General features: G+C 42.7%; 1 protein-coding gene across 2 annotated transcripts; it reads right to left on the bottom strand.

Moving 5' to 3' along the window:
- Positions 1 to 4358: 4358 nt before the first annotated feature.
- Positions 4359 to 24273, bottom strand: LOC145452631 (uncharacterized). 2 transcript variants are annotated; one of them, XM_080330816.1, is made up of 21 exons: positions 24106 to 24273; positions 23671 to 23813; positions 23125 to 23214; positions 22695 to 22817; positions 22373 to 22543; positions 21464 to 21537; positions 19486 to 19593; positions 18890 to 18969; positions 18519 to 18642; positions 18328 to 18453; positions 17205 to 17321; positions 15974 to 16062; positions 15090 to 15189; positions 13783 to 13964; positions 10129 to 10267; positions 10010 to 10066; positions 9025 to 9370; positions 7084 to 7269; positions 6567 to 6691; positions 5859 to 5925; positions 4359 to 5385 (listed from the first exon to the last, which is right to left on the bottom strand). In XM_080330816.1, the coding sequence occupies exons 2-21, from the start codon at positions 23689 to 23691 to the stop codon at positions 4528 to 4530; spliced, it is 3183 nt and encodes a 1060-aa protein (XP_080186942.1). In that variant the 5' UTR covers positions 23692 to 23813; positions 24106 to 24273; the 3' UTR covers positions 4359 to 4527. The 2 variants fall into 2 exon arrangements, with proteins under 2 accessions (XP_080186942.1, XP_080186941.1); XM_080330815.1 differs by having other exon boundaries at positions 4359 to 5388; positions 24106 to 24272.

Raw genomic sequence — 24273 nt, 5'->3', positions numbered from 1 at the left:
GTTCATCATTCAAATGTGGCCCTTTGGCTGAAAAGGTTGGCCACCCCTGGTATAGGGCCATTACCGCGCCACGACCCACCAAGACATACAATCAAGTTTTAGGTCATATAACATGCGACTCCAATAAGTGTGCCAGAACGATCGGCAGCGAGAAAAGCTTGGCCGAAAAGGTCTATGCCCTTATGCAGACCGAAGACTTCGTTATATAGGCTATACAAAATACATATAGGTTTAATTGTCCATAGGCGCCTAAATGACTGGCGCCGAATGTTCCTGTCTTTGCAATCTGAACCTCACAAGACAAATACCATCCCGCTGGGAAAAATTTCATGCCAGTGAAGAAATACCAATTTGAAATCGTGTGCGTCTCTTAGTTTAGAAGCCTACGTTTGGGCGATTCTATATATTTTGATATAGCAGACTGGAAGTCACGAAATAACATCATGTAACGAAGTCATATCAACGGGTCCGCCCGCCCGAAGATGTTTAATCATTATTTACGGGCCCTCCCGTTTTAAAGACACTTCATTCAGCTCTACCGGTAAATCTAATTACGTGAGTAGAGAGGACAATAAATTGATAGCATAATATATATGCAATCGCCGATCTGATTGACCGATTATATCATGAATTATCGAAAATTTTCGCGCTTCGCGCTGACTCACAATACAGTACGGATAATTTCGTGACAAACGCGAACAACGTGATGGGGGTCGTTTTATCGCCCTATGGGAGCCCAAGACCCATGTTTTTTGGGGCCTGACGAGGTGCTGTTTCGTTCCTGCCAACGGGTATACGCCCGAAGATGTTTAATTATTATTATTGAGTGCAGGTCTCACCTTTTCAAACACGCCTCACTCAGCTCTACCGGCAAATCTGATTACGTGAGCAGAGAGAAGATAAAAATTGATAACAATATATGCAATTCCCGATCATACTGACCGATGAAATCATGAATTCTAGAAATTTTCCGCGCTTAGGCGACCAAAGCTCATTCGATCGCTAAACAAACTCCCAATGAACATGATGAATAGCGGTGAGCAGTGTATCGCGGGAGGGGGAGTTCGGTCTATAACCCTATGGGGGGCCCAAGACCAAAGTTTTGGGGGGGCCTGACGAAGAGCTGTTACGGCCCTGCCTATACATGCTTCTCCACCTCATTATAGCGTATACCGTGTGTTTTGAAACCAAATTTCATCCAGAAATACCAGCTGATTATGATAAGTCAAAATACAAAGTCGGAAGTTCTTGAAATGTATCTTGCTTAGCAATCGCAATTTTGACAGAAAAACTCAAATAACTCCGATTTTACTAGTTGGTATTGAGTCATATTTGTTTTGCATCGTCTTTGAAGACAACTCACCAATTTCATGGGGTTGACAGAAATATTTGATTTTTTAAAAATTTTCATTAATAAATTAAAAATTTCAATTGGGTCTGCGGAGTCTTATACTTGTTTGAATGGAACCAAATTTGGTGTGTAGCGTTTTTTAGGGGAACCTGACAATTTAATCAGTGAATGGCTGGAATCAGGAAAACAAAGTTTTTTTGAACAGCCCTAAAATGCTGACACGACCGTGACTGTTTCGTTTTTTTCTTGTTATTCAGTCATTCACTCTTGTATTGGTCACTGCCTGTACAGCCTTGGCGATCAAAAATTACTAGAACGTATAATATATGAAGAAGACCTGCGACTATGACTGTTATATTTCTGGTAATAACTAATATTTACGATGTTCGTAAGACGCTTTCTCTTTTGCTGTTATTGTCCTGCATCCACCATCCTTCTTTAGCCTAAGAATCTGTCATACTCGCCATAAATATTTCAATTCAGCTAGTCCTAGAAATACTATTCAAAATCCGCAACTAGCGCAATGATAGCTTATCATCCTTATTTACAAGTTGCATCGAGCCATCCGTAGTCCGTACATTCAGTCAAGTCATGCTCGCGGTATTTGTGTTCTTGGTTACTTGGTGTACTTGGCAGGGTTGTAATGACTCGAGTCATGACTCGACTCGAGTCAGACTCGAGTCACGATTTTTTTGTGACTCGACTTGACTCGAGTCATTTTCTTGAAATGGGAAAATGACTCGACTCGACTCGAGTCAATATTTTGATTGACTCGACTTGTACTCGAGTCATTTCGCATGACTCGACTCAAGTCATTGACTCGGCTTATTTTATATGACTTGAAGGTGAAGAAAGTTGCGAATCACAATGGTTAGATCAACGCATGTGACGAATTCTGTCGACATCGCTATTTGTCACCACTGCTTTCGTTGCACTCGTCTGACATCAGATATGCGCCGCCGTAAAAGCAAAAGACAATGGTACATAGTAGCAAAGAGCAATGCATTGTACAAAATCATCCAGTGATGAAGAGGTAATAGATCCTCCGCCATCAAAGTACTCAAGACATTTCAATTATACAAGCAAAAGAAGCAACCAATCGAAGCAAAGTCCAATTAGCGCAAAAGAAATGACTCAGATGGTGAAGTAGCCTACTTGGAAGAGACTGATAAGCTCACAGGTAGATATGAAGGCGATGATTTTTTGCATTTTTGGCCGACTAGAATGGATGAGTATCTAATGCTCTTCAGTGTGGTTCAAAATTGCTTTTCAATTCCTGCATCTAATGCGCCAGAGGAACGTGTATCCAGTCGATGTGGATTATTCTAAGGCCATGCCGCCTCAACATATATGAGAATCTCCTTTCCACTTTAGTATTTTTCAAGTGTAACTCATTGATTTGATCTGCTGTCTGTGAAAACACACAATACCCTCCGTCCGTTTGACGTTTTGTTAGGTATGTGCATTGTGCACGTGATGATAATGACTGGCTAATATTGTGTGATGTTTGTACAATAGGGCCGATCAAAAATACCTTCTTTTTTATTCTACTGGGTGGCTACTTGATAAAATTGCTACGTTGCATAAAAAGAACACTGAATCTGGCCTAATTTGAAAAAGTGGAATCAATGAAATGAGAGGAGAAAATTTTGGATTTGAAAATACATGGAGTATTTTTAGTGAGAAATGATTTCATATAATATAATTACATACTAGCAGTAAGTCGACTATTTTTCATATCCAAAATATTCCACTCTAATAACTCCGCTTCTTCTAGTTGGAATTGAGGCAAATTTTCTATGATTCATATTTTTACACAATCTAACAATATCATGAGGTAGCCGGTATATTTCGAAAGTCTCTATTTGTAATTAATCCAAATATTTTCTCTTAGCATTGCTTTCTACTGGTTGGAATTAAGCCAAATTTAAGTTGTTTTAGATAATCTAACAATTTTAAGAAGTAGCCTCTTTTTTGAGATTCTGTCTTCATTTTTTGGATTTTTTTTGTTAAATGTAGGGCAAATTCGACTAAGACAACAGTAAATCAGCACTAAAGTAACGCTCCGGCGACTATTTCGGCAGCTGAGCAGGAAAGTTGACCTTTTTTCTGGTCAACCACCTGATATGATGTGAAAGCAAAACTGTCCCTCTACATAAGCGTTTATCAGTTGATTCTTTACCAGCTTGTATCTAGCTAGACGTGAATTCGTAGGTCTTCTATCAGATAGTATGTAGACGTGAATTCGTTAATTCTCTATAAGCTATTTGTGAGCGGTCGTCGATGTGCTCGTAATAAAAACTGAATGCTTTTATTTGTAAAATATCAGACTGACAATACAGATATTTGATTTAAAGTTCTAAGATTAGTAACGTTATCGTATTGGCGGCATGTCTCGTCTATCTGTAGCATCGGTATATGAGGCCAGGAACTGCCTGTTATCTGCCTAACTAAATAAACTTGTGCCAAGACTATGATAGGGACAAAATATGCATGTTTGGCAAGCAAGGAATTCGATATCACCCAAGCAGAATTGAAAACATAAGTTGAACATGACTTCAATACTGTGACTTGGACTCGACTCGAGTCATAACACTATGACTCGGACTTGACCCTTAAAACGGTGACTTGGACTCGGACTCGAGTCGGTGATGAATTGAAAATGACTCGACTCGAGTCAAAACCACAAAAGTCAGATTGACTCGTGACCATGTGACTTGGTTACAACCCTGGTACTTGGTTACCTTTCTACAGGCGTAACAAATGATTAGTATCAACGACGTTAGTTTCGGATTGTAACCAGAATTAATTGGTAAGATTTGCATTGTAAGCCAGAACACCTTGGCCCTGATTTTGTTTCGTGCAACTTTGCGCAAACTTCAAGTGCTTTGGTCAGTCGGTCAACAAATATAATTAACAACAAATAATGTCTAAATTGATACGACTAAAGTCATTACATCCCTGCTCTAAATTCTATCTAAATTCCTACAAAACAATAGAAAGAAAACTGACTGAAAACAGGTTTATTGCCCCTCAATTCGGGCCGTCGCGAAAAGTGTCATAACATGTCACACAAGATTCCACGTACGCTCGTCCCGACAACCGTGGCCGCAAAACGCGCAATGGCAACAGGCCTCGTCTCGAAAAAAATCCTTACGCCGACCGTGTCCCGGCGCTCACCGCTTCCTCGCTATAGTGGCCAGGGCCTCTCGCCTCAATTTCTTCTCGTCCTGCCGGTGGTCCGACTCGCTGCTGCTACCAGACGAGGATGACGATTGCTTCGGCCGGCGGCGCTGTCCTTTCGCCGGTGGCTTTGGCGGGTCACTGTCAGAGTCGGACGACGTGTCCCGACGCTTTCCAGGCCGAGGGGCCGGCTCCTCAGACGAGGACTTTTTACTGCGTGCCTTTTTCTTGGGAGCGTCGATTACGCGATCACGCCCACGCTGTTTTTCTCTCGGTTTCTGGCGTGCGTCCTGGGCTGGGTCAGGTCGTCGAGCTTTTCGTGGTGGCGGTGGTGGAGACTCGTCTGACGATGACTCGGACGAGTCTTCCGATGATGGCGGCTTTCTTTTCGGCGGGGCACGTTTTTTCCTGGATTTTCCCTGTTCGTCGTCACTCGACCCGTCAGACGGGGTCTTCTGCTTGACCGGTTTCGAACGCCGCCGGGTATCCTGGGCCGGGATAGACTTTTCACTCTTTCTTGACTCCGCCACTTTCTCTCTTGACCCGCCACCTTTCTGTCTCACGGGACCCTCCTCTTCCGAAGAGGACTGCTCGTTGCTGGACTCAACTTTACGCTGCGGCGGGGCACTTCGCTTTCCCGACTTCTCCGATCGACGGGGCTTCGGAGAAGCGGACTGCGATTTTCGGCCTTTCTTTCGGGCGGCGGACTGCTTTCTGGCGTTTTTTCTGGCCCCGTCCGAGCTGTCCCGGCCTGATCCGGAGCTGTCCTTGGCCGAGTCCTCCGGCTCCGAGTCGTCAGAGTGTGATGACGCGTCTCTGGGCCGCGGTTTAGCGGCCTGACGCTTGACCACCTGCTGCAAACGGAGGAGGACGTAAAATTCCACAAAAGGTTTCCGGTTGCGCCAAAAAAAAATGCACAGGTTAGTAACAGAAGTCCTGATTTTTCGGAATACTGAAGCAGGTTTGCAGTACCTACTAAAGCAGTCCCATTTTTGGACAGATTGACAAATTTCGGTCTAGAATACTTACTTATTTTACTTGGAAATCGCTACTTCTACTAGTTTGGCATACCTACAAAGTGGTTTTGCTTTTAGACTACTTCCACGTAAAACTTTTTCATTTTTTAGGCATAAGCTGGCCTAGAATACTTCCTTTTTCATTACTCCGACATCGCTATTTCTACTCGATCAGCAGGATGATACGACGCTACCTCTACTTCTACTTCTATTGTGGCGACGACTTCTTTGACAGCCGATCGGAAAGCCGTTTCTTTTGACGGGGGTCCAGTAACTCTGGATTATTGGGTCAAACAAGTCCTACATACCTTGGTCACTTTGACCGGTTCCCTATCAGGTGAGTGTTCATCTTCGCTGTCGGATGATTGCTTTTTTCTGCAAAGCACAAACGAACCATTCATGATCGCCTGGTCAACTCATAGTAGTATACTTGTGTGTGTGTGTGTGGACTATTTTGAGAACGAAACAATCGATAGGCCTCGTACACAGACACTTAACGTCACAATGGACGCTGGTCCATTGCAAACATGGATTGAGCATGAGACTATCGGCTTGGCGACAAAGTTGTATATTGAATGTCGTACAAGTATTGCAGTCAATTCAAATTGGGTTACGTTTAGGTCCAGGATCAACAATTAGAGTACTCCAATCGAGTCGAGTGCCAATTGTTATGATTCGATTCGAACATAAACGCCTTCACATCAGTAGTATTTCATGATCGAATGTAAACATGGAATGGCAACGACCGATTCTTCTGCTTCGTTGATGCAGGAAACTGGATTGATTCGCGGCAGCGACTACAGGCAATCCAAAAGCTATCGTCCAGAGGACCAGAGCGCATAATATATTAAATCTGATCTTGATGGAAAGCAACTGTCACACCGACTCCGAAAACCAGAAATTAACATCAGAGCGTCGAAACATTCCAAAAATTAGATTAGAATTCCCTGCATTATAACCATCTAGTTGCCCCAAGCCTATGTCAATCAGCCGACAAAAAATCATTCACAACATACTGTCGCGGCTTTTTAACCGGCTTCTTTTCAGACACCTCCTCCTCGGACGATGACGGATCTTTGGTGCCCGGCGGGGGTGGCAACGAGTCATCTTCGCCCGACGTCGCTCCTGAACTCCTCCTCACCTGTATGACGTCGCAGTCGCACAAATGAAAAAATCGGTAGCCGTCACGGCGCTCATAACAAATTTGGCTCGATTTCAACCGATAGAAGCGTAGTTATTGGAGTAGAAGTAATTTTATATTTGAAAATAACAGTGGAGTGAATGTGGATGGAAATTCTATCATTTAGTTATAAATGCATTGCGATACCTTCGCTTTTACGCTGGAATTGAGTCAAATTAATTTGTATTCGTTTTTCAACATGAAAAATTCATGGGGTAGCCAGTAATTTTTTTTGAAACAAACCCAAAATTTTGCAACCTAATAATTTCGCTTTTACAGGTTGGAGCAGAGAAAGATTCCGCAGCGACTAAATAACCAGTCAAATTAAAAAAAATGAGTTATTTTCCAACAACCTTGGATTTGACTTCTTCCGCGTCGTCGCTCTCGTCCGACGACTCGACCTTTTCTTTCTTTGCCTTCTTGCCGTGCTTCTTCTTCTTGGACTTGCTCTTCTTTTTCTTCTTCTTTTTGCTTTCCTTCTTCTTCTGCTTCCTCTCGCTTCTTTTCTTTTTCTTTTTAATCTCTTCCTCGTCAGAGCTCTGGATAACGAGAAGGAATGGTCAGCAGGCGCGTAGCCAGCCGAAAAATAAGGGGGGGGGTTCGATTTTTTTTTTCTCATTTAGTAATATTGCATCAATTCATTAGGGTTAAGTACATGTGTGAATAGCGATTATACAAATCCTGGTGTTGACGATTATACGCGTATTATAAGCTTGTCGACGAGTCCGGAAGTGCTGTTAATTAGCGACTCACCGGTATGTCGTGAACAATTGAATATGCGCGCTTATCAATGCGTCTTACGCAGCCTCGGTGACGCTTGGCGCAAGTCAAAATGTATGGAATATGTGCTATAATGACGCCGATTTCAGGTGGTTCAAACCTTACCTATTTTACAATTATTATTAGTAGCGAAAATCATTTACGCATGTTGCATTAGTTGCTGACGATTACCCCTGACGAGTGTCAGCCGAAAATATTTGGGTTCATTTCAATATGAATATACTATTTAATTTACGCATGTACGCGCACGTCACACATGTTTGCGGACATTCGATGTTATTCAGTTTCGAGATGTCACTCTTTAATCACAATCAGCATATACTTAACGGCATTGCATCCAAGACATCGGGAAATTTGAGCCAAAACATGGTAGACCCGAGACACGGTAGTTAGGCTAGCGATATCTTCGGTACTAGGCCTATTGCAGATTCGATTGTAGAGCTTCTTGGAGGTACAGAACTTCAATATACAATTAAATAGTATATTCATATTGAAATGAACCCGAATATTTTCGGCTGACACTCGTCAGGGGTAATCGTCAGCAACTAGTAGAGAATTGGAAAGAACATTGTATATCAACAATCGTATCACAATATCAAAATACACCAACCAAAACTCTGTCAACAAAAGGAGTTCGTGTATCACCTAAAAATAGTACATTGAACGCTCTCTCATTCGAAATTTCATGCTGGTTACGTCATATTTTGTGATACGATTGTTGATATACAATGTTCTTTCCAATTCTCTACTAGTTGCTGACGATTACCCCTGACGAGTGTCAGCCGAAAATATTCGGGTTCATTTCAATATGAATATACTATTTAATTGTAGATTCGATTGTGTAGGCCAGCGATGATATCGTGCACACCGGGCAATGAATGACCTAATTTTGCAATCATCTCAGCGGGAGCTCGCGTCGCGTTACATTGTGCAGTGCAATACGCAGCGCGCACGGATGAATCTCGCTAATTGGCAACACGCCTTTCGTTACTGATAATACGACTTATTGAATTGCAACTGATAATACGACTTATTGAATTGCAACAGAGTATTAGCGTCAGAACGGTCATTTGAAAAGGACGGGGTTTCGCGTTTAAGGAGGGGCTTTCGCGCTTCGAAAGGAGGGGGTCCGACCCCCGAAACCCCCCGGCTACGCGTCTGGTTGTCAGTATCATCATCGAAGTCTCAGACAGTAGCAACACGAGCAGTTTCTAACGGCTTCAAAAGCATAGCCAAAATCAGCATGTAGACTCGGGTGTTATTCTGATTATTTCATGTTCTTACTTTCACGTAATTGAATGAACAACTTCAAAACAAAAAATATAGTTGGAAAGAGTCGCTCCCGTGTATATGCCACTGGAGTTAGCTGTTTTCATCGAAACTTCTGTCATCTATAGTTGATCACATAAACTTAGCTCTCACGCCGTTACCACTAGCACACATAGCATCGAGCTACCGTTTCAATTTTCCGATGCTCGATACCATGCTACGAGTGGTAAACTACAAATCCTTACCTCCGAAGAATCCTCCGGCTTGGCTTTCACAACTGTCTTCTTCACCCGCCTCTCCTTTTCCTCCTCAGAATCTCTAGCCTTGGAAGGCGAACCCCTCCTGGCCTTCCTGTCCGGAGCTTTCGGGGACCCGCTCCTTTCCGACGCCCTCCTGCGCCGTTCCTGCCTGCCCGAGTCTCTCCTGGGGCTGCGGCTCCGTCGCCCGCGATCCCTGGACCGGTCCGGCGATCTCCTGCGGTCGCGGGACCTGTCCAGGGACTTTCTTCGGTCACGAGAACGCGGTGGCGGGGACGGCCTGCGGTCGCGGGAGTAGTCGAACCTCCGCCGGTCCATGAATCTCGGTGGCGATCTGGATATCGATTAAAAAAGGGGGTGGAATAAAGCTCTAGTAGTCTGATGGTATCAGGGATGTGAGGGTCTGTGGACTAGCTTTAAGGGGTCCAGGAAAAGTGAACGACATTAGTCTTAATGTTTTCATTCAAAACTCAATATAATTTTGCCACGTTATCAATGATAGTATAATACCAACGAGAATAGAAATTGATGATTGCTAGTTTGGTGTTTCCAACGAGACCATTAGATAAAACAATAATTTGACTGGCTCCGTTAAAATTAGCCTTCTATCTAATTTACTTGTAATCCCATATCAAGAAAGAAGAGCGAAGAATAGATATATTTTATTTGGTTGTACGAGAACTAAAACCACCATGTTTTCTATGTAACAAGATTCTCTCAAACTACCTCGCAAAGGGCGTCCACGCAAACCCAAATAATTAACTACCCACAATAAAACACTGTGTTGCATAACGCCAGCAATGCCAATTTAAGGCAACTGTTATCAGCAAGGGCAATGTTAATCAGACGTAATTCCGGCCGGTTCGATACCTGAATAACAGTAAACCGGGAATATGCCTTGAGACGTCTGATCCAGGTACCCACATTTAGAAGCTAGACACAAGTTCCACCGCCAACACCACAAAGCTAATACCTGCGCCTGGGCGACGGAGAACGATTCCTGCGATACCAGTCCGAGGCTCCGCGGTAGCTGAGAAACAAGACTGATCAACAGCTGGGCCCACAAACTCTCGTGCACCCTATCGCACAAACCTCCTCGGAGACGGACGCCGGTCCCTGCTCCTAGACCTGCGTCTACGGCGCGGGGAACGCGAACCACGACGCGCGTTTCTAGGCGGCGAAGGCTTGCGTTGCTCCTCCTCCGATGAGCTGGATGACGAGTCCGCAGATCCTGCAGATTTCAATCCCCGTTACACACTTATTCTCAAAGCAGTCAGCGTTGTTACTTAAATACAGGTATAAACGAAGTTATCAAATCAGGGGTAGCCTAACTGTGAAGCTGAAATCTCAAAATATAAAAGTCTAGTCCAGTGGTTCCCAACGTGGGCGATATCGCCCCCTCGATTTGGCGGTCTAGGGGGGCAAAAATACCGAAGGGGGCGATAAGGGGGCGAAAACGGACGGAGGGGGCGATAGGGGGCGATGGCGCGTTAAAACGGCAACATGGAGTCAGGACAGTAACTGCCGCACCTCAAACCCCCAATTTTGGGGGCGAACTCGAAGGGGCCAAAAATAATTTTGTGAATTAACATAAATTATAGAGTAATTTTTTTAGAAATTCTCTCAACTTTTTCAAAAAATGTTCGCGCTGTGCGCGATTTAATATTGTGATATCTATATTGATTTTGGGGTACCCTTCCCCCTTCAACAATACGCATGATTTATGGAAATTGAGACACCGGCGATGGCCATTACTGCGCCACGACGCTCCAAGACATATAAAGTTATACACCATGTAACATACGACTCCGAGAAGTATGCCAGAACGATCAGCAGCGAGAAGACCTTGGCCGAAAAGGAATGCCCGTGTACTGACCGAAAACTTCGATATATATACATATATGTTTAATAGGGTTGTTCAGATTTGGGCAATTTTTTGGAAACTTGTTTTGCCTAATTCCAAATGATAGTTAAGTGCATAAAAACACCTCTAAAACCGATTTTGGTCATTTTCATCGCGGTCTTCCTTGCACGCAAAGCCCCCAAAGACCCACGAGTCAATTCTCCTTACTTCTGACGATCCACCAGAGTGTTTACGTCATATCTTTATCTGTAGTGTTGACCATGTCACTGGTTTGGAGCTTTTGTGGAGTTATCAGTTCAAGACGGCTATGTAAGGATGGGAAATATATCTGTATTCATAACTGTACTGAAATGCAGTCCTATAAATGCCAGATGTATCTTCGTTATACCATGCAGAACCGGTCTATCGTGTTCATGGGAAAGATGTATTGGTTGCACGTTTGTTATGAATCGTATACCGAAGAAGCACCATCGTGTTGTGATTGTGAGTCGAGCTCGACAACAGATGTGCAGATAATTCCAGCTGGTGTTAAGCTAGTAAATGTTACTGGAAGGTATGTAATATGTTATGTCAGTAATCTTTACCTCAATTTTAGTGTTACTGTAAAATACTGAGTTATCCAATTTGCTGGTAGGCTAGAACTTGGTTGAAGAAGAATGTCTGAAACAAAGCGGAGAAAGGTTGTGTCGGACCCACCAAGAACGAGATCGAAGTCTGGTCATTATTTAATTGGATAATCATCTGAGTGTATTATTCACTCCAAGTTCTACAGTATTTGCTCGACTCAACTGGAACGCATGAACTTTTTCTAAACTTTATGTTCCTGCTTGGCTGGACTGCAGCATTGGGCGTGACGCGCCGGGAAACGACTTGCGGTTCATTCAAGAGATACGCGGTTACGCAACTACCGATAAAGATGTTGCTGAATCTGCTCTCAATAAGTTGAAGAAGCATCCATGGTACATTGTGGAAGAAACTGTGGTTTATGCCTTGTTCTCAGAAAAAGAAAGTCGCGATACCAGAAAAAGCATTGCAAGCCGCCTACTGAAAGTTGAAAAACCTCAATCTTATCGACGTGGGTCACCCATTCTCTCGTCAGAAAGGACTATAGAGGATAACACCACTTTGGCTGATTTAGTGGGCCCTCAGTCATGGCATTTGTTCAACGAATTTGAGTGTTCTGGAGAATTGTTGAATCAGCCTGTGGAACAATGGCCTCAGCATGAATCATACAATTAAATGAGCCATTTTGTAAGCAATGTCAAAGTCGTTAATGACGCTGCTGAACGAGGAGTTAAACTCAACACCGACTTTGCTTCGATCATCACAGATGATGAGCGCCAAAAGAAAAGTCTGCTGCAAGTTGTTGAGCTACACCGTCAGAAGTATCACAACTTCAATAAATCCGCACTGAAATCCTATAAGCCTGCATGAGACTAGAGCCTGTTGTTATCCACCTTTTGTTTTTAAGCTTACCTAATTCTCAACATGTTCTTCAATGATAATAACTGTATTTTCATCTTTCACAATTGTCTCAAGTCACGTAAATGGTCGGCCTACTAGGTCCGGATTTGTGTTTGCCTTATTCTGCTTTTCAAGTTTGATAATGCAAATTTCCTTACAATAAATTCATCAAGTTTCAGAAACATAGTCTGGCCAGATTTCTTTTCTTATGTTAACTCAGTTGTAAGCACATAACAAAGTGGGTGACGACAGTGACTAATATGTATTGAGATTATTGATTCAGTTTCCGTAAGAACACCGTGGACGTTTTCTGACAGAATGCATTGGTAGTTGAGGATCAGAACCCCCATTTAGACTTAACTGTCATGATCTTTCGAGAAGAAGCCTTGTGTCGTGAGCTTTTGATATTTGCATTCTGGCCGTATTCGCTACTGTGACAACGTCTTGGACAGGACAGGCCTGAGTTTCTGTGTTCGGAGGTGGGGGAAGGGGGTGTCAACTTTCTTTCAGACTCATTAAATACTGCAAACCTGATGCGGATTAGGTGAATTGGAGCTACTATAAAGGTGAAATTACATTCATATACAATATGCCTTTGATTAACATTTACAGAGTTAAAACCGGCTGAAAATGCCTGTATTCGTTCATACATAAGCCTACCACCCGGCTACCTATACCAAATACGGGAAAGTGAAACGCAATTAGCATGTATAGGAATGTAGGTAAGTTCAATTGTCAAAAAGATAATTCAACCTGATATTTCCCAGCTCTACTCAGCCGTTTTCTACCGCAAACTTCACAAAAGCTACAAACCAGCAATGGTGAATCGTCGCTAGTAAGGAGAATTGGCCTGTGGGTCTTTGGGGGCTTTGCGCGCAAGGAAGACCGCAATGAAAATGAATAAAATCGGTTTTAGAGGTGTTTTTATGCACTAAACTATCATTTGGAATTACGCAAAACGAGTTTCCAAAAAATTGCCCAAATCTGAACAACCCTAATGTTTAATTGTCCGTAGGCGCCCCAACGAAAATTTAGCTGTAAAAGTGTAATTTCGAGGTCGAGCCGAAAAGTTGACCTTTTTCGGTTCCCAATAATTGGGGGGCGATGATCGGTGTGGAGCTTCAAAAGGGGGCGATGAGTCGAAAAAGGTTGGGAACCACTGGTCTAGTCTTTTGCCCAGCCCAGTGAAATCAGCCAAAACTAATAATTTCCTATTTGACTCGAATATACATGATATTTCACTTGCTACTGAATCTGGACATAACACAAAATCAATACTAGATTTGGACATGAAAATCGTTAATCTGCTCATCCGCTACACACAACGGCGAGACACCAAGCACAAGCGGAATCGATAAAGACGTCGTCCACAACAAGCATCGTGTCCCGGAAGCCACGCCGCCACCGCATCAATATACCTGACGATTCGGTCTTCCGAGCGCGATACTGCCTCCTCTTCTGAAGCGAGCTTCCGTCTTTCTCCTTCTTCGCCGCGTCCTCCTTCTCGTCTCCGCTGTTCCCGGATTTACTTCCCTCTTCTTTGTCCGATCCCTTCGCGTCCTCCGCTTTCCCGCTGTCCGCATTCTCCGGTTTGGCGGGCCTGCGAGAAAACATCGTTCAGCTCCTGTATCAGCGAGCGGTTTCCGACGGCCATCGGCCGATAATTCACCGCACGACAAAAAAATCCCATTCCATTTAGAGGCGATCAAAGTTGCCAGCTTTGCTACTCACGTTTAAGTAACCCTGTAAATTTCATATCAATTACAAGTAGAAGTAGGAAATTAAGTAATCGGAAGTAGTCACTAGGAATTGCGGGGTGCAATCTTCGAGACACTACAAACGGGTACAATTTTCCAAAACACGGTTGCCGTGATAATCGGGCTCATTTGCACAGTTGTGGGCACAAAGTAATTCGTGTTCAATGAAGAAATGAACGCGTTATTACCTGTAGCATCACAGAAAATCAATTCAACTATTGTCCTATTATACTTCGGCCCAAGATACCGGTCAGTGTTGGGACAACTCGGGTTAACTTTTTTCGAAGCAAAAATTTCGAGACCGGTAGTACAGCAGTGTCTTTCTGCTCATAACCTCTTGCATAATTTAAATCGGAATGATATAACAGTTAATACATTTATACTACTCGTCAACAGTTGGTTGGTAATTATATCGTGCGGATGTGTTGGTGGATTGTATATTAGATCATATCCACTTGTTTCAACTTTCTGAGGTTTCATATCGTATCGTCTACAGTCCACAGTCACCGACGTGGCCTAGTAGCCTATACACGAATATGCGAGCCATTAATTAAAGCTACATTCGTTACTCGATTCATAATTAGTAGTAAATAAATCTATACTTCAATCATGTTTCAAGATGCAAGGGCATGAATCCTGCCTGGAACTCCGAAAATTCAGCATGACTTAGTGACTTGACTCAAGTCACCTTCAAAAGTCAAACGACTTGACTTAACTCGAGTCAAAATGCGCAAATATACCTAGACTCGAATTGACTCGAATTGACTTGTGACTCGAAGGTAGCAACTTCATCCCAACACTGCTTTGCTTATCACACAACACAGCAGCCACATGCTTCATATAGTTATCAGTCGATATTGTACGGTTGCATTCTCAGGATCACATCAGTGATTGTAAGTTCCTCCAACCTACCAGCGCTTAGTATTGTGAAGCATTGCATCAAGAAATAGCCGCGTCAATAAACTCACTGTTTTTTCGCAGATGCCTTTGATGGAGACGGCGACCTTGATCCAGATGAAGACGAAGAGGAAGAAGTCGAAGCCCTCCTCCTACGCGGCGCTCCTCGGTCTGAAAACGATACCATTCAGCGGAGGAACCAAACAATCTAACATCTTCGCCCTTCCCCAATCCAAAGAGATATCATCTGGAGCGCTTTCACCGCAGAGCAACATCATATTATGATGGCACAACACTACGCAACTACACAGCGTACAACACCATATCGAAGGATTACTCCTAGGCAAAACCGTTACACTTTTCGATTGATACACTGTGGAATCCCGGTCGGGATTGGACCACATTCACCGTAGCTCGTTGAACTTAGTCACTAGTCGAAATCAGCAGCTATTGTACAAACGTTGGAACTTATTTCAGACCACAAACGTGCAGGCTATTATAATCTCGCAAAACGTGTAGGCAGTATCGATAAATTCGGAATTAATTACATTCGACATGAAAATTCCAATCCTAGACAAACATGACTTGATATTCGAGCAACATTTTAAACGTTCAAATTTCCGAGTCAAGAACGCGAGGGACATTCACATTTTGAAAATTTACCGCCATCTCAACGAGTCGGTCGGGTGTCCGCCATGAAATATGGACGATTCGTATTGTTATAATTTGTGCGATCTCAAAAACTGGGGAGAACAGACTTGACAGGTTGGAAATGATCTTCCAGGTTACAATAAAATGACTCCATCTCAGACAAATCAGAATAACTGGAGAGTTTTTCCAAAAATGAATGCTAATCGCAAAGCGAGTTGCGATCAACGCCTAGGCCGGTGAGTAATGGACACACGGTTAATACCAAAAGATAATAGATCACTGCACAGGCACTAGAATAAACTACCTTGGTCTCTCGCCGCTCTAGGCGAGCGAGATCGTGACCTCCTGGGCACGTTCCTCCGTCTGCTTCCAGAATACGAGCGACTCCTCCTCCTTCAAGCAAAAATCGTTCTCAAGCAAATCGGTTTTATACGGCTGAGAAGAATAGATAGAAAGTTAACATCCGACTTTAGTTTTCACGATAAAGCGGCATGACGCCGCGAGATGCGCTATTCCACGCACGCACATTTCCATTTGTCCAGCGTATTCTTTTTACCAATGGTGCAGGTTATTGGTTACAAAAGTGGCATAAAATTCAGGGAAATTTACACAAGACTTGCTTTTCTAGGTGCACAACTCTAAAAATTAGTGTTGCCCAGCATCAGCAAATAAGTTCACAACGATAAAACGTGGTTGACAACTGCCAGCAGCTTGCATCGGGGAACATATGATAAATAGAAATCGATTGATCATTACAGATTGCGACACGCCTGGCATATTATCTAATATAATGCGTCCACAAATCCGCATCAAAATGAAATTGCTAATCTATTCCCAGAAAGATTACAAGGTCATATTCATCAAGATATGACGATCATGTCAACCCTAAGATTAGGTCAAATATGCGATGTATTGCGTTTTCGTAACAGATATCCGAGTAGGGTTGTTTCCGCAGTATCTAGAGAGAAGTCCCGTGACCAATTTCAATAAAGCCTTGCGCTATCACATCTACGTTTTCGCAACAACCTACTCAAAACGGTATAACGTCTTTTCTGGAACAACGGAAAAGTTCAAAACATGCAGGCAGGAAAAGAGTGTTTTTTCCCATTACCAGTAAATAACCATGAAATGGAAGTTACAATTGAATTATTATAATATATCATATCGAAATAAACTCCAATATTTTCGTCACTCACTCACTCGTCAGGGGTAGGCTGATCGTCAGCAACTAGTAGAGAATTGGAAAGAACATTGTATATCACCAATCGTATCACTAAATATGACTACATGATGATTACCCCTGACAATTGTGTCAGTCAAAAAATTCTGGCCATTCAATATGAATATATTACGACATCACATATTCACAATCACAACATGGCCAAAAATTGTACAGAGATTTAGTCAAATCGCTTGAAGCAATCGCTAACCGGATATAATATTTGATTACTTTGCGAAGGTTTCATTACCATTGACTTTTATGAAGGTCCTGCATGTTTCGAACTTTTCAGTAGCGTCGAAAACCGGCTACATACCTCGAGAAATGCCCCCTATTCCGAGATCTTGACCGCCTGTTCCTGCCGCGGGACCTGGACCTCCTAGAGTCGCGTCTCCTCGATCTTGAACGGGACCTCCTGTTTCGCGATCTGCTCCTGTAGCACACCGCGCACGTTAAAACTGCGCCCGGTTTACCGAGCTGGAGGTGGGCTCAACACTGCACGAGTGCACGTGTTTGGAGTGGAGAATTCACGCTACCATTGAAATATTCATGTAACGATTCCAGAAAACAAATGCCTCACAAGCATAATCGATCGACCAACCCGTAAGCCAAGTGATTATGAGAGGATTACTGTAGCAGTCAGGACTGTCCAAACACTGTTACTTGCCTGCAATTGATCAAATGATCATGCACAATAACGTTGCAGTCTCGGTACCCTGTCTAAAATAATTGCCGATTACGGCCATAGTGGAATGCAATCATGAGATTGCTACTAATAATCATATGAAACATCGAGACATTCAAAACCAAGCCCACTAATCACATCAAAAACAACGCTGACGCAAGGGTTACACGATGTTTCAACTCTTTGAATAATTCATAAAGAAACATGCTTTCTTGCAAACAGAAAGCGCCTGCCTTAAAGTGTATCGCGTGTGTGGGATTGCGGAGTCGAAAAACTTGACAGGCGAAACCCCTTCACAACCAGACTCGACATCACTACCACGTTAAGTTTCAAATCGCAGCACAGACTCTTCTTTTCACTCGGAAAAGGAAAAAACTCGCTCAGAGTTTCTACAAGCAGCGACTAGGGCACCTTCTTAGTTCTTATACCAGTTCTAGTCGAATATTTCCCATCCAGTGAGGAGCTGACAGAATGCAATTAGGATTCAGACTCGAGACACGTCATGCGCGTATACAGCCAAGAAAAAAGCGTAGTAGAAAATATTTCGAGGCTCCATTTTCGCGTACTACGATAAGAACATGAAGACAAAACAAAGATATACGATGGTGATATTTGGTTGGCACGTGAGACTACAACACCGCAGGATATGTCAAGCGCTCCATTTCGACCCCTCTGACTACACCACTGCTCTTCTTCACAACAAATACCAAACAATCGATCCCGAGAGTATACAGCATCGCACGTAACAACTAACCCAGATCTCTTTCTGCTTCCAGACCGATCCCTCCCGTCCGCTCTCTTCCTCTCGCTCCCTTTCTCCTCCTTAGAATCCTTCTCCTCTTTTTCCTTCTTCACCACCTCATCCGTTTTCGCATCATCCCTGCGCAAACGCTTCAAGGTTGAACGCACAAGGAAAAAACCAGCACGCACAAAGGCGTTACTCACTCCTTCGTTTCTACTCCGTTCACTTCCTCCTGCTCTTTATCTGGTTCCGCATCCTCCGCAGTTTTCTCTTTCTCCTCCTCGTCGTGCTTCTCTTTCTCCTCTTCCGTTTTCGCCGTTCCATTCTCTGTAAATTACAATCCTGATGACGGCGGGTAACATTCAGGATAACTTACAGCCTGCATTTGCTCGTATGGAGAAAGCAAATCTCCGACGCTGTTAGCGTTAAGATCATGACATCACAATACTGACACATTGAAAAATAAATGTAAATTAAGATATAGTAACCGCTCCGTAACACCACGTCAGAAAATAAGCTTGAGCCAAGGCCGAAAATAATCGAATCTGGGAAAGCATCGGCACAGCTCTGTTACCAGAAGCAACTGTGTTGGGTTGGGCCTCGGTCTTGATGCTGATTTCAATTTCTTCTTTCTTGTTACCGGAATCCTCAGGTCTGCAAAAAAAGCCGGTCCATTTGCGAAGAATCTTAGCGACAAAGTGAGGTATTCGATCGTATACAGCAGTGGTTCTCAACCTATTCGGCTTGCGGACAGGTAAAGTTGCAAAACAAATTTTGAGGGTCATGAGCTTTCAAATATCAAAAGACAAAGTATACAACTCGAAACTAAGAACAAGAAATTTGCCGGAAAGATAGAATCGTGACACTAACTTGATTCTGCCGCTGAATAGTAGCCTACTGTAAAATTTGATCTTAGTTTTCATATATTTCTGGTCTTAAATTAGTCCCAGGTTAATTTTCGAGGACAACTGCAGATTTTTGGTGTTGGACAAGTCGTAAGTATACCATGGACTCTATATATCATGTCGGAAAGCGTTCTGAAATCAGTGAAAATTTGGTGTTTCATTTCACTAATTAACAAAATTGAAATATACTCGGCAGTCCAGTGGGAAAGTTCACAAGTACCGGTTGAGAACCACAGGTATACAGTATATCGTCAGAAGGCCAAACCTCTCTCTTTCGCCACGGCGACTTCTACGTGGGGACGGCGTCCGGGACCTCCTGCTTCGTCTGTGACGTTTCCTGTCTCTGGAACGACTCCGAGACCGGCTCCTGGATCTGTGGAAGAGAGAGCGAGAATGAAGTGTCGGCAGCAACTGGAAAAACAACGGGGCAGCAGAGGACCAATGAGGGACCCTTTGCTGGCACTGACACTACATACGTGGTCAGTTGCTAACGCCAATAAAATGTAAGCACAATGGTCACTGAGTGGACTTAATTTTGTATCAAAAGCTTCTCACTCCCACTAAACAAACGTGACACCCAATACATATTGTTGTACCGATTCACCTCGACCTGTTCTTTTATTAGTCGCGGATCTGTATTAACCAACTTACTTACCCTATTTCACATATCAGTGTAGCACACAGTTGGACTTACTTTCCCATAATTTCACACACTGCATCCGGTCAGGTACAAATCGAATCTCATGTTTCATATCAATTTATTTTTCAAATCGCCTCGACATGATTGAAATTAAAACGCTCACAGAAATTAGCCAAACGTGACAAAACTCGAGGCCTCTCCCCCGTACTCAAGTAGAAATAACATAGTAACATTGTAAAAGCAAGTATTGTACCCAAGTTTTGCTGAAAATTGTCCAAGTAAAAGAGAGTAAATAGTGCAAGCGTAAAATAGAAGTACTTCGTTAATGACCCCCTCTGTCACCCAAGGCCATTGATTCCACTCAATTATCGAGCTATCTCTCTAGTTATTGATATTGGCATTCACTAGATCGCATTTACACCTATGTGGAAGTATCGCGATTCTTTACGTCTACGCAAGTACAGATCAACACATGCGTACGTGTAATTAAGAATTACATTTTCATCATCACTAATTTATCAAAATGTCACTTATCAAATTCTAAATTATAAAGCAATCGGTGTATTTCGACTTTGGCCTCTTGAAATTTCTCAACGCCCAACCGCCGAAAAGTCGTCACGAGAGAAGCGGCGAATTTCTCAGCGTCATCCGACTCTAAAATGCGTTTCGACAACGGCAAGTTAACTTTCCCCGCAACACCGAGCGAAACGCAATTGCAAGCCCACCTTTATCGAGAAGGTTACGGGTTGCTGACTGCGAGAAGCTCTGATGCATGGCGTCAGGAGATTTAACGGCGCTGCCTGTAATATTACCCCTGTCGGATAGAGCGTGGCCAAAATAAATGGTCAAAGTTTTGCATGGTAGCAGCAATATCACTGCTGATGAGCGTTGATACCAAGAAATGAAGCCGTAAATGGAATTACAACTGACTCCGCTTGATGCGGACACCGGATATCCCGCGGAACCACTCAGGAACGGAAAAAAAGGAAAAATTGCCAGTAAAACCCCGGTTCACCAGTACACAGGCTCACAATTCTTTTCGTTCTAAGGTTATGGCACAGTACACAGTACTTCGTTCCTTTTAACGCGAGACGAGTGATTATAGTGAATCAATGACGATTCATGCAGTAACAATTGACAATGAACTCATACAACGTCGTACCAACTTCAGTGTCACTCAAATCGGGTAGAGCTGCGTGCATCTTGTGAAATTGTCATTAAAGCATTCGAAGAAATGAGCAATGAGCTTCCTTGACAGTCCATTGCGTTGGTGGGGATATCAAGAAGTACTATTTCAACCCAATGTGCGTGTTACACTTACACAGTAATACGGTATTCACTGAACGGTTTGGTGTCGAAAATACTGTACAATACAATTAACCTGAAGGTTACGTACGTTTTATGCGATCTGTGCCAATTACTGCAGTATAGTGCAGACTGCAGATGCTATTGATTTATCACGGAACACAACCGTAAGTTGAACGTGTTGCGTGCCTTTACACATGACCATGATGCAAACAATGAATATACCGCTCAACTCGGACAAAGCTGTTTCTCTGCTTTATTCAGTCAAAAATGTGTGGAAACAAACTGTCCGCCTCACCGTTGTCTCTTCTTGTCCTTTTCCTTCCTGTCCTCCTCCACTTTGATCAGCGCTGCTAACTTCTCCGCTTCCGCCTACAATAGAACAGCATGTTAACAACGGCTAACGCCAGCCAGCACAGCATTAAACAACAGCGGGACAACCTAGCGTTAATGTTTGTTTCCGAGCTATACGTGCATTGCAACTGCTACAGCCGGGACCTTCAGAAAGTAGATATGGTCAAGCGGTCGCATACTTTAGGCTGTTAATAGGAGGTAGCTCATTTTGTGGAGCAGCTTAGAGTCCAACACAAAAATGACATAACAAATTTAAAAAAAGAAACTCCACAACTGCGATACAGGGACTATTTCTCCAGTTTTACGACAATTTCACTCGTTAAAGTGATAGAAATATGTCCCTAAACTACTTATTACTTTACAGAAGCCACAACGTAAATGGTAGTTCTGCCTGCAAACTAGTAAGTAGAAGTGTCAAAAAAAGATTACCGCTTGAGGAAGTAGTGCAGAAGTAGCAGCATTTCGTTACAGTTGCCTTTGCATACAACAAAAGTTCTATTGATGGTTGAATAGGGGCAAATTGAGGTATAACACTGTTCCAAAGCCATCTACGCCTCTTTAACGACAAGCTAGCAGACTTGAAGACTGTCTAATCTTTCTACTTGTGCCCTATAAGCGCTTATGTTTTATGACTGTCACAACGTCACAAACAGGCTTTCACATTCATTTTGACGTCAGTATAAACTGAGTAACAGAGACACAAGAGAGTAAGTAGGTATTTCTGAATCATTACTGACGTTAACGCGCCAAAAAATCAACACAAATGGAAATTATTCATCCCCAACAACTACACAGGACTGTGAACATGTCAGACATAGCATTCATCCCAACGTCAAAAAATCACTGTCACTACCTGACGAAGTTTCAGCTCTTCCTTCTTCTGCTCGATGAACCGTACCGGTATCCCGGTCGCATTGTCTTGCGCGGAAGTTAAAAGAGGCCACAACTCCCCGAGAAACAACCTCGAGTTCTTTGCATTCAAGAACCCGGTCAGATTTATCTGAAGCGTTTTCGGGTCTGGAAACTAAGAAACAAAAACAATGAGACTCACACAGCGTGAACTGGTAAGGTTGCAATTTCTCCTGAAAAGAGCCAATGGATATCAGAGATTATGGATCGGGATTTATAATAATTACAAAAATGGAATTGAACTTGAAATTTCTAGCACGACTCACCCTTTCATCCAAATGATTAAAAACGTAACCAATGACCACGTCGTCTTCAAATCCAAGAATTTCTGTAATCTTTTCGGTCACCCAAGGCTTCACTGTGTCGAGGTTAACTTTTTGCATGTCAATCTAGGAAAGAAGAAAAACGATTCACAGCAATACAATTACGAAACAAAAGCAATTCACAATTATCGAGCTCATTTTACGACGACAGATTAGGACTGGAATCGATCTACAAGGAGATTACTTGGTTATAAAAATAATATGAACTAATCTGTAATTAATGAAGTGCAAAGTTCAATACTTTGTCTGTGAAGGAAATAGTACCGTGCTGGCAAAAAACACCTACGCTATTGCAAGAAGGGAATCTCGATTAAAGATCATGAAAAAGAATATAGGGCCTATATATAAATTCAATTAGAAACGGTCTCATTACCTTCGCATCCAATCCTTCTGCAAACTTCATGGATTTCAACAGTTTCTTTTGCTTATTCGCAAACCTGTTATCTTGCTCGGTGCTGGTGCCCTGAATGCGTGAATAAGATATAAGAGCGTCCTATTTTCAGAATGACTTTCTGTCAGTTTCCGATTCGATGACTAATAGGATAGTTATACTTATAAAATTACACTAAAAGACATCCGAGTAAACAAAGAAGTGAACCATTACCATGCATGGGAAGGTGAAATAGTTTGTGAAGTTGTGAATTACCAGTAAGAGTAACCCAACCTACATCAAACCATAAGACAAGTTATTTAGAAATATAGTTATTGTAGTCATGGTAATCACATAGCTTAATTTATTAAATATACCGGTAATTAACTTGATAAATCTACAATGAAAATACTTCGAAATCCACAGGGAATACGGCACAAAATTGACGAGATACTCAATGATAATGGTTGTGCAATTAGAATTAGTTCTGCGCTACCACTATAAAACTATATTTCGATCCATGATACAAGATTTGCAAGCAAAACTTACTCTGAAAAATCCAGCGTCCATCTTTGATCTTTGCAGAACACGTATGCGCTACAGTAATAATGGCAATTCACTATAGTCGATCACAGTGGCGAATATTCTTTCAATATAAATATCTCAGAATCCAACATCCATTAGCATCAACTCTGCAACGCAAATAAATCAAGATTGGAAATCATTTCCATTTCACGAGCACGACAGTATTTGCAATTTGCATGGAATCATCTATGAAACATTTACTGCGTTCCAACAACTTTCATCATCTCAATGTATGGTAATTCGATTCGGTGTCATTTTCGCAAGCGTCATTCACATTCTTTCACTGACCGAAAATCTACCCTTGGTTTTCACATCACTATGTAATATGCAGTCGACAAGCATTAGCAGCACCATGGTTGGTGCATATGGGCCATATGGCTCATGGATGCATGTGCTTACCGTGAAAATCGACGTCTATACGTACAGTCGCTTGAAAATCGCAGTAATATCACACCAAATTTCAGTTCGCGGGATTTTATACAATCTCAGAGGTTAGCAATATCCAGCCATTTGCCGAAACACGAGTATACCGATCGAATTTCGAACCTCATCAAGCAAAGCAAACGC

The sequence above is a fragment of the Botryllus schlosseri genome, chromosome 12, assembly GCF_051294905.1.
Source record: "Botryllus schlosseri isolate E-star chromosome 12, Bs_hap1, whole genome shotgun sequence".
In the NCBI taxonomy this organism is placed as follows: Eukaryota; Metazoa; Chordata; class Ascidiacea; order Stolidobranchia; family Styelidae; genus Botryllus; species Botryllus schlosseri.
The sequence above is the reverse complement of the archived record's forward strand: the minus strand, read 5'-3'. Positions and strand labels throughout refer to the sequence as shown.

What these genes read in the sequence shown, in the direction of transcription:
- LOC145452631 (XM_080330815.1), bottom strand. Translation starts at nt 23,691, where the DNA reads ATGGACGCTGGATTTTTCAGA. An exon ending in GGAAGCAGAAAGAGATCTGG is followed by an intron (nt 17,322 to 18,327) that starts GTTAGTTGTTAC and finishes GGTGTGCTACAG; the next exon opens with GAGCAGATCGCGAAACAGGA. An exon ending in AAGGCATCTGCGAAAAAACA is followed by an intron (nt 13,965 to 15,089) that starts GTGAGTTTATTG and finishes GTTTTCTCGCAG; the next exon opens with GCCCGCCAAACCGGAGAATG.